The 11,167-nt window shown below is 42.1% G+C and overlaps 1 protein-coding gene across 1 annotated transcript in view; it reads right to left on the reverse strand.

Annotated features, from left to right (window-relative positions):
* Positions 1 to 11,167, reverse strand: part of grin3a (glutamate receptor, ionotropic, N-methyl-D-aspartate 3A) — a 17,807-nt gene continuing 6,640 nt past the window's right edge. Inside the window, exons 3-10 of the mRNA XM_085927098.1 lie at positions 8,258 to 8,927; positions 7,788 to 8,171; positions 7,083 to 7,228; positions 6,109 to 6,224; positions 5,521 to 5,672; positions 2,541 to 2,702; positions 2,397 to 2,467; positions 1 to 874 (exon numbers count right to left, since the gene is read on the reverse strand). Coding sequence (XP_085783224.1) covers positions 310 to 874; positions 2,397 to 2,467; positions 2,541 to 2,702; positions 5,521 to 5,672; positions 6,109 to 6,224; positions 7,083 to 7,228; positions 7,788 to 8,171; positions 8,258 to 8,927 — 2,266 coding nt within the window. The 3' untranslated portion in view covers positions 1 to 309. The remainder of the gene's footprint in view (positions 875 to 2,396; positions 2,468 to 2,540; positions 2,703 to 5,520; positions 5,673 to 6,108; positions 6,225 to 7,082; positions 7,229 to 7,787; positions 8,172 to 8,257; positions 8,928 to 11,167) is intronic.

Genomic DNA, 11,167 nt, shown 5'->3' on the forward strand with positions numbered 1-11,167 from the left:
GAAAATGAAGGTAATGAGAGGCAAGGAAGGGAAATGGTTTACACAGCTCACCACAAATTGCAACAAGCGAGGAAGGACTGACTTGGTGCTCGGTACTGTTCACGACTCCCCGTTTAATGCAATTCACAGGTCAAGAAATGATCGATTGATTCTGTTGGTATTGATTGAGACCAAATGCACCAATTCAGTCCAGCGTTCTGGAGCCCTCCTGGGCTTCATAACATTGTTCGTCTGTAAATGCCTTGGGTGCATCTTCTTCTGGGACCACCACATAGGGGAAGTTTGCTCTTGACAAATTGGGAAAATGTTTCAGAATTCTGGTAGTGTGTTTTGGTGTTGGTTAGTCTGTTGGTGGGATTGTGGATACTGTGAGAGCTGATTGGACTGTGGCACCGTAACTTGGCTAGGTGGAGTCTGGTTTGCTAACGGGTTTTCCGATTGGTACTTTTCCAGTTCTCTCTTCCTCCTCATCGCCGATTGCAGCTGTTGTTTGATGACGGAGATTTGAGTCTCCAGTTCAGACAGCTCTTGCACTAGTGGAATGTGGCCCACACCCAGTCCAGTTTCACAGTCCCCAGCACTCAAACCCAGACACTGTCCCGGAGTTATGCCCGGTGCGGCGCTGCCCTGCCCTTGTCCAAGTCCTTGGGAACATAACCGGCCCAACAGGTTGGTGCGCCCATTCGAGGCGGTCACAACGGGGAGGTGTTTGCCCAGTAGAGGAAGAGAATGGTGAAGAGGAATAGCCAAAGCCGGCGGGGAAGACGGACGCTCCAAGTCATTGTGCGCCTCGTTTGGAAGAACCCTACGCCTGTTACAGAGCGACGAATCGGCGGGATTCCAGGAAGCCGACTGGTTGTTTCCTTCATTGCATCTGGAGATGCAGACAAAGACGGAAATGTAAGGTAGGACTTTTTTTTTTAAATCTTTGATAATGTGGTCCATGTACTGATTCTTGACTAATTATACAGATGACAAAACTACATTTTTACTTCGACCTGAAGTCAATATTATTAGATATGATAACATCACATAATATAATATATATTAAATCTAAATAGGTGCATCTATTGAAAACTAAAGATCCCAAAATAAATAAATCAAGTAGATTTTAGAAGCCATGGCAAATTTTAAACCAGCAGAGAAGGTCTTACCAGGCTTGACAGCCTTAAGTGTGATTGAGCTGAAACATGAACCGGTTGAACATCTCTTGTGACTGAAGCTGCTGCAGCCTCTGACACAACAGTGACTTCTCTTCGTCTAAGTCACTTCCATTCTCGCCATTTGTGATCTTGATCCAAAGTCAAGAGGAATTGGGCCCGTTCAGCATTTTTTACACTGGAAATGCAACGTGCTATGGACTGCAATATGCGGATTTCTATTCATTTGCTTATGCGCACTTCTCTAAAGTGGTGTTTCCGTTGAGTCAGTAATTTTATGATTGTATAGTATTGTATAGTAAAACAAAAATCCCGATTGTGCTCTATGATTTAATATTCTATATAACAGGATGTATGGAGCCATAACCGCAGGACAGCCTATAGTTCTATTCATTATTCAAACAGCAATAATTAATTTAGTTTTACAAGTGCTCCGAGTCAGACAACCGCAAAAGGTTGTTTTTCACTTCTGTGTCCCACTTGGAGGACGCTGTAAGCATTTTCCTTATGTCACTTTCAAAAATAGCCACATTGTCTACCATCCTACTGCATCTAATTCAACATTCACATATTCATGTGCATAAATATTAATTTCCGACAATGTTCTTAAGTGTTACATATGTTTTTCCTGTCGGCAGGTTCTTCCTAATATTTTCTTCACAAAGGTTGTTCGGCGATATCATTTATAAGCTAAAAGCTTTTAATTGGAGTGAAATACAGAGCACATTATACCCGCAACATACTGACAGGTTGACAGTTATAACTTGAATTGGAAGGGCACAGTGCAGAAGGGCCTGATAGAATGAATTGAACTCCACGGGCAGAGTAATCTATTCTCATTACTCAGACATTCCTCTTGATTTGGAGTGTCCTCTCTGCGTGTAGAGCTAAGCTCGGACAAATTTGAAACGGCACCAAAGAAGCTTCTCTCTCTCATATAACAGAACTCTTGCTCAGCAAAAGCTCAATGGATACTTTAACCTCCTCTTGAAAGAATAAAGCTACGAGTGTAGGACACAAGTCATCCTTATCTGATAATCTGCAGTCATAGTGACTCAAGAGAAAAGCTGGAGCGGGTGCGGTAATGGAATCATGGCTTTCGAAAGAACTTGGTTGAGTTTTGACCGCCACAGAGGTGGTCTAAATTGCGGTACAATAAAGGCAAAGAGCAATTTAAAACAAGTATATTTGCAGATATTAAGGGATCTTTGAAATAGCTAAAGAAATCGGTGTTACCTCTTTTTGGGCTTAGTGACAGTCGGCAGCTTGTCATCTGCAAAGACGGAGTTGAGGGCTCGGTGTAATCTCTGGAGAGGAAGCAACATATGAACTGTCACTTATTTGGGCCTCAAAGAAACTTTTTGAGAAAGAGTTGAGTACCTGACTGGTATGCAGCCAATATTTGAAGCGTGGCTCCTTGACCCTCGGAATCACCAGCTTGTACACGATATGTTCGGCAATGGTGGTCAACAGAGATAAAGCCACGCCCACACACAGCATCACAAAGAGCCCGGAGAAATGTTTTATGCCCATTTGTAAGGTCTGCGGGGGAGATATGGAGGAATACCAAAGTTGGTGTTGAAAGAAGAACGGTCAGAGTCATCTCAAATGAATTTTCTCGAGCATGAATGTGTCAACGCTCCCTAAGAGGCGTATCATGAGTGTGCAAGTAGCAATCAACAAATGTGATCTTGCACTTTTCTTAATGGAGCTCTTGCCACAGATACTGCCGAAGCACATCCCCCGTATGAATCTTTTTTACTGCCCCGTATGGAGGAGCTCTCAATACGGCTGCAGTGGCCGCATTATCAAGTGATGTGGGATGTAAATACATGATGGATTAAATTGGCCATCTGCCATATTGTGACTCAACTAAGATGGCTGTAATGACATTTCAGGTGAAGCCAATTACTTCCAAAGCTGGGGGGAAATTGCCTCAGTGCTGTCACCATGTTTGGCATCATGAGAATTGGTTACAAATTCGAGATCTTTTTTAATGGGATACTCCAGTGGTATATTCTTGAAATTGAGAGGATGCTAATTGAAGAGTTTTTGCATCTTAATTTAAAATTCAAGCAAACTCAGCCTCAGTTCATTCAGGCTGCCTTGATATAAAACAAGAAAAAAAAGTGCCAGGCATGAACCAAAGTTAACATCCACAGACAGAACAAAAGGGGTTCAAGGATTGACCCTTGAGGGACTTCACACAATAGCCACTCAATCGCTTTCAAACGTTTTAATGGTAGCAAAATACCTCGTTTCCTCTAAGCATGACAAGAACTATTTTAGGATTGTTCTATTTCCCACCCAAAGTTTCCAACCTGTCTAACAGTATATGATATCAAATGCCGCACTGAGATCAATAAGTGACTATCGTTCAAAGGTAGGTGATGATTCATTCCGTTCATTAAGTGTGGTATTGACTCTGAAATTATTTTTAAATCGCAGTCGTACTCTCACGTTGTCTGGAGTTGCCCACTTGATGAAAGGTGATCTATCAATTGTGTCACTGTTTTTTTGGAAATAAGTTTGCCAGCCATCCGATTGAATGATCGCTTTGAAAATGCTGAGCGTGTCTCAAACATAGCAGCATGGTCAATATTTTACTGCCTGTGTCACATGAATCTCTTTGCTTATTCTGTCTTATGTTCACTTTGACAGAAACTTGTAACATTGCTGAAAATGATGGCGATGTCAAGGTAATCACAAGAGTTCATTTGCAATGAAACATGAGTAATGTTTAGTTGAATCATTTTTTTACAAGGTTTTCATTTGACAGTTTATACTACATATTTCGCCGCCTGCCGGCTTGGTGCACCTCTGGCATCATCCGTGATCTGCTTGCCGGGCCTCGGACGGATAAATTGCGTAAAATTGAATGGCATCCAGCTAAACGCCTGCAGTCATCATAGAACGGGGCACGGTGCTGCAAAATGAAATGAACCTGAAGCAAGTTGAATGTCTGGAGCGACTGACACCCTCTCGAACAAATCTGCAGTGTGAAATAGCTGACTTATTACAGTATTATGGAGAACTGTGCAACATTTTACAGCTCAGATATGTTTTTTTTTATTATAATTCTTTCATTATTTCATCTATTTTTTTATATTGATGTTCATGAATGTACTTAGTCCTAAATAAATAAATAAATAAATAAATAAATAAATATAAAATAAATAAATAAATAAATCTATATAGCACTATTGTGGCAAAGCAAATACAGAGTCTTTGTGAACAGAATTAAGTTACAAGTCCCGAAACCACATTTTTAAAGACCTAATAAGGTTTGTACAACCCAATGTAAGCAAGGAGACACTTTACGAGATCCCAAATCACAGCCGGCAGTTAAAACGACTGACTTGTCGTGAACAACGGTACAAGATGGAGCTCAGAGGGCTGTTTGACTGCTAAGGACAAAGCAAAGTAATGGACGTCCAGCTTGGTTAGCAGCTGGAGGGTTTCAAGGGGGCTGACTTTGAATTACAAGTTATTGCACACATGGTTGTTGAAATGACCTTGAATGGAAAGCATAGCGAGAGCACCTTTTTCCTGACGTGTTTTTAAGAGGAAGCCATTATTTGAGTATGAGCATGAATCTTCAAGTAGCCTTGACTTTTACACAAGTAGCCACACTTCTTTATACTCTGACATTATGTAAGGAGAAACGCTCGACGGATGCCACTCCAACGAGCTTGACGGGGGACTATGTGAGTTTTATTTTATTGTTGCCAAATATAAAAGATTGAGTGCGATCACAAGTGACACACATTTACAGGCAGAGAGACCCAAATAAAAGGCTGACTCATTTCCTGGGTTCATTTATAGAGATTGTTGATCGTCTTCATCCTGACTACCTTTTTTCACTAAGTTTAATCGATAATAATTGATACATATACTTTACCGCAGCCATGAGGCAAATTAAAGAATCCAACAATTAGGAGGGAAGTAAATGTTAAAGCCAACAGTTAATGATCTAGATAGCCATCCTGCATCTCCTAATTAAACATTAAAGATGCATTAGGAAGATAAGCGGCAGTTGATTGTTTCAGTGAGTTGCTAGTTTTCGGACTTCATCACATTAATAACCACATTAACTCGCGCTTATCAAAAAGAGCTCAGCAAAAAAAAAAATTGAAATTAAGAAAAGCAATTTAGGATTCTGCTTATCATTTCAGCAGGTCATGGTGCAACATAGACGTACAGTACCTAGAGGCACACAAAGCGACTCTCATCCATGTGAGTACGTTCAGTGAATATAAAGAACGCAAAGCCAAATAAATAAACATGACACCGAGATCAAAACAACATCAGCGGGGTTTAATTGAAACGCCGCCAAGGTGAAGGCGGCTTGCGTACTTACCTCAGTAACAGCAAAGCTGCGTTTCCCGCACGGCACCACCTTGTACCATTTGTCATGCAGCATGTCCATGAAGCCGTCCGACTTGTACTGACTAACAAGCTCGGAGAAGTTGGAGGTGAGTGGAGAGTTCTGAGGCAGACCGATCCCATATCCTGTCAGTGGGCACACAATCAAAAACAAAATAATCCATATGTGGCAGCATTTCTATTGATTTCAGTATTTATATAAGACAGATTTTCATTCAGGTCGCAGGTGTGCTGGAGTCTACGGTGTTGACCGTCTTTTTCGAAACTTAAGGTCTGCTTTCCCTTGGCAACCAACAGTGTCAATAACGGCCAATTCTAAAAGTACTAAACTTACCACTTGATAATGTGAATAGACCTGGAGGCTGCATTAAGTAATTAAAAGCAGCCATGGTATGTGGGACTATCGAGGCCTGTAATGGATGTTAAAAACCACGGGGACGTTTTCACTGCGGGTGGAACGATGCTTTCTAAATGGGCCTGAGATTATCAGGAGACTGTGTGGACTGTAAGCTTTTGAAAGCCACAAGATTTACCCTGTTAAATGATTTTTATGTTCGCTTACCTTCGATAGCAAACGGTTTGCCAACAGTCAGAGTCTTGCAGTCTGCGTCGATTGAGACCTCGTAGTCCAGCAGAGCTTTGTCCATGATGAAGGCGTCCAGTTTCTGGGGATCGTCCCTAAAACAAAAATACAATACATCGTTTTTCACTGTGTTGTCTTGCAGCCGGATCCAGATGATTTTAGTTCTCGCAAGCAAAATAAAATAAACTGTTTATTTCATGTTAGCATGAGCTTTTAAACCCACCACCAAAACGTCATTTGTTCATCTGTAGCGTGGCTTCATCGAGCAGTTCTATTCCCGCTCCATCTCTGAGGTTGATTACTAAAACGTCTTTGCATCTCGATGCTTGCAGGCGGGTTAATAAGAAAAACCTGTGCTTGAAATTGCATTGTTTTGAATTCATCAGCGGTGAGTTGAGCCGTGAAAATCTGGATCCTGATGAAGGTGATAATAGCAAAGATGAAGCAACCCTGCAATATTATGATTATATTATCACGTGACTGACAAAAAATGACAAATCTCAGGCGTGCATCCTTAAGATACGCATTTCCGGCTGCTGAGCTGTAATTTCCTAAGGTCAACGTTTTCCTTGAACTTTATAATCAGCATTTTAGAGACTCAGTTGAGGAAAAAAAAAACGTTTCATCCATTTAAATTGTGTTCTCTCCAAGCTCTGTTTGTATCCAAGCGGCCTTTCTTACTTTATTTTTTTTGCTTTGCTCAGTGGGGACACCGGTGGAATGTCGAAGCAGCTTAGGATGACAGCGATGGTGGTGAAAAAGAAGATAGGAGCTGAATGTGAAGTGAAGGCATACTCGCAGTAAGGAAAATGACAGCAGTGTTATTTTTTTCCTTCTTTTCATTTCCATTCACTTGACATTTGTGTGATATTTCCAGAGACAATAAACCCTTGCTGGACTGTGCAAATATTTGAATACGCATGCACGAGTATGCAAAAAAAAAATTGAATTACTTGAGATTATGTATGCCGTCCGGCGTTGCTGGGACGTTGTATCGCCGCATGTACTCGTGCATCTCGGGAAAACTCTTTCTGACGTAGTCCTCGGCGCTGCTTTCCCTCACCGTAGCGAATCGGAATCCCTGAGAGGGATGGTGCAACTGCAGGAAAGATAGCAAAGGCATTTAAGCTTTAATAATATCAACCCCACCACCTTACTTCAATCTTCTATTGATTTTCTACAGTTACGCAACAATTTCCGCATTCGAGTACCTGCATTTAGCATTGAAAGGTAAATACATCCAAAAGAAACTCAAAAGTTGCGGTTGAGTTTTTTTTTGTATTACCCTATCAAATAGAGTCTAAGAGATATGATTTTTTTGATCATGTGATCAGAATTTGGTTGTCCAACATGATGGCGGTTGAGGATGTTTCAAACCGTAACGGAATTCTTTCTACTCAGTACCAGGTTATAAGGTGTATTCAAAAATTACATAACTTTAATTTGACATCCATACAAAAGCCGCACCCGATGATTTTTGTGAAAATTTAAAAACATTTAATCGTCTTTATAATCGGAAAAATATGGACTATACATTTTTTTTAAGACTTATCTTGATACATTCGCACTGTCTGAGTAGGAAATGAGGCCATGCTGACTGCATGAACACCCCCACTGACAAGTCAGTCAAACCGTCTGTCAGTTTTTGTGTAGAATACCTTTGGGTCATGGATCCCTGACAGCTGCTCATAGGTCTTCTCACCAACCATGACCGCCGCCAAATTAGCAGTGTAGGTGGACAGGCAGAAGAGACAAAAAATGGCCCAAAGGTTCATCAGCAGACGGCCCGTCCAGCACTTTGGAGGCTTGATGGCAACGGTTCTTCCAAAAAGTATGGCGTAGCATACGTTCAGAGCAGAGGAGAAGGAAAAGACGCGGTCTCGGTTGCGTCCCCGTGGCGTCATACCAAATGGACTGTGCCACTCGTATAAGGTGAGGAAGATGGCGGTGACGTGGAGAGAGACAAAGATACCCAGCCACATTGACCAATGGAGAGGCCACATGAAGGCCCCGATGGGTGCTGCGGTGTCACGGGTACGAACCTAAACACAAATTCGAAACAATGTTGAGGGGAGGTCAATGATAATAGCAATAGAAAAATGAGAGGAATCAAAAACAGACAACTGACCAGAATTCCCAGGCTGGTGGAGAAGAAGGGCGAGGTGAAGTCAATGACTTGGCTTCTTGCTGAATTAATGCTAAAAGACGTCACAGCTAGGTGAGCAGCACCGCTAAGCAGGTCACCAACTAATCCCGTCCAGCGTCCATTTTTAAAGCCTCCGTATTTCCCATCTCCAACAATGTAGAGGTCAAAGGTGAATCCCATGTCCTCTGCCAGCTTCTCCAGCAAGTCAATGCAGTAACCATAGCAACATTTCTTCGCATCTGTAGGGACAGATCCATTTGGTCCTGCAAGATTTTGGAAAAAACTCTGTAAAACCGATGAGTCATTGGTGAGCGGATCGAGGCACAACTGGCCGGCGGGACACATCCCGTCTCCATCTACGTCCCGGGTGAACACAAACGGGTGCTCCACCAACGTCACCACCCGTAAATGCAGCCTGGTGGGTCTGCGCCAGTCGCCTCCCCCTCCGGAACCCTGTCGGTTCGTCCAGGCCCCGTGGTCCATCACAACCTTCCCCCTGCGCCAACGTCCTAGTCTCGTCCAGGTTGGCTGGCCGAGCGGGTCCAGCTGGAGGGACCAGATGTAGTGATGGGCTTCTGAGATGACATTTTGGCTCTGACGATCTCTGGATATAAAGCCACTCTGGCCCTCAAAGGATGTGTTGGAAAGAAATCTGAAGGGAACCAAACAGAAGCATGACTTAATAACCGTTCAACTTGAACAATGGAACCACAAAACTCCCTCAACCAATAAGTCAGCTCCACGTGACGGTGAACAGCTTTCTCGAAAATAGAAAGCTGTCAGCAGCATCAGCGACAGACACAAGCCAATTTCACACCGACTTCCCAATAAATTGCTGCTTCAGACGTAACAGAAGAGCCAGGAATTATTTGGCCCTCTGTTTCAGACAGTGGCCACCCAAGCGAGACGTCGCCTCGGCCAAAGTATGCAACACTCGGCTTGTCGTGAGATAACTAGATGGATGACGACATCAACACACCGCTGTTGTTTTGCTTTCAACGCCGGGGACCGGCCGTAGGAAATATGTCATAGATGATAATCTCCGCTCTCTGTTTATCCACCTGTGTTAAGACCCCCCCCCCTCTCCCATTTTACATTGGTAGCATCCACACAGGACAGTGAGCAGATCAGAAGGCCTCTTATCAGTGTTTACCTTAAACACGTCACTTTTAGCTTTGCCGGACATCTGTCAAGTCATTGCAACGGTGTAAAATCAATCCACTCATAAGGACAACATGAAAAGGTCATAAATGAACGATGATGTGGTTAAGGTCAGAGAATGTTGGTTAGTTGGAGATCAAATGTCAGAATACTCTAAGTTTCCATTTGTATGTGTTGTGATGATAAAGAAAACAAACCGGTGACAGGATTTAATTACGGGTTAAACGTATCTCAGTCTGACTATTCATAATATACTAAAATATTAATATATATAGATGTTTTTCGGGCCATAAAGCGCGCTATAGATTGTAAAGCTCGGGATAAATTAGCTTTCTCTACATTCAAATATGTAGAAATGTCTATATATAGGGCACACGGTTTTATAAGCCATCAAGCTTTATTTAATTTCAATTCATCATTGCTACACAAAGTGTGCAGCTGATTTTTGAGAAGATTAAAAGATTTTAAGTGTGCCTTATAATCCGAAAATACGGTCCTGTATGTTACTTTTATTTTATAAAGTATTTTGTATTCAATACAGAGCTGTGGTTGACAAATTGCATTTGACCCAGAAGAATCCCAAATATCTGCTTAAATATGATCTCATACTGTGTTTTTCTGGCATGTGATTGTTGCTCCGCCATTTTTTTTTGCCCAAATCAAAATGCCAGTGTCCCGCTACAGAGATGAGGTGTTCATTTTGGTGGCTTGAGTATATGTGTGTGAAAGTGAGTGTTACAACAGAGGACAGAGCATGGCCCTATGATCACGCCATGCCTCGCAGTAAGCTATGCTACTGGCTGTCCGAGAGTGTCCGGAACCAGAACAGACACGCACGCTAACGCACACCCGCAGTCATGTTTTCCATCACACCAGCAGAAATCTCAATAAAGTCAATACCTCGCTTGTCCAGACCCAAAACTTGACAACAATGGCCATTCAAAGATTTAAACTAAACTTGATATCACGACAGTGACTCCTTGCAGACTATGAGAAGAGAAAGGAGCTGAGTTGGTAGACTTTTCTTGTGATGCACAGTCACGACTTTGGAAGATGGCCTCTCACGGTTGTCTCTTTCATCTCCGACGCCCGCCGTGATTTTGCTGTCTCACACAACTCCAACAACGCAATGTGACATTCAACAAGAAAAATGGCTCCAACTATCAAGGGTCTTGCTGACAAGTGTGATGAATGTCCAAGCTGATGTCAGAGAACTTTTCTTTTGTGGAACCCGATGGGCCGCTTGTTCTCATGCATTAACTACTGAGGAGTGGGTGTCGGTTGGGGAGAGAGACTAGTTCGTCCAATACGACCAATACCAATAAAGGTCTTTTGGGAAAAAACAAAAAACAAAAAAAACTGAATATAAATTCAATTTCAGTCAATCTATGGGGCCCATTTAAGCAAAATTTGGATAATTTTCATGTGATTGACTATCAAAAATATAATGATTGATTATTTTGATTGATAGTCAATTAATCGATTAATTGTCAATTTCCCTGCTTAACACATTGTGGCATTATTAAGATTCCTGATCCTGGTCATTCTCATGATAGTTGCTCATAATCAAATCCAAACATTTGGTGGTGTTCCACGTCATAAACCTGATTTATTTTGTGTGTAAACGCTCTGCTCAAGGAATTTTAGTGCGAATATATTCTTCTGCTTCATTTCACTCATTTGCATGGAAGCTAGTTTTATCGCTGAGGGAAGCTTCGCCCTTTAAACACA

This window comes from Syngnathus leptorhynchus, chromosome 12, assembly GCF_054491065.1.
Source record: "Syngnathus leptorhynchus isolate UIUO chromosome 12, UIUO_Slep, whole genome shotgun sequence".
Classification (NCBI taxonomy): domain Eukaryota; kingdom Metazoa; phylum Chordata; class Actinopteri; order Syngnathiformes; family Syngnathidae; genus Syngnathus; species Syngnathus leptorhynchus.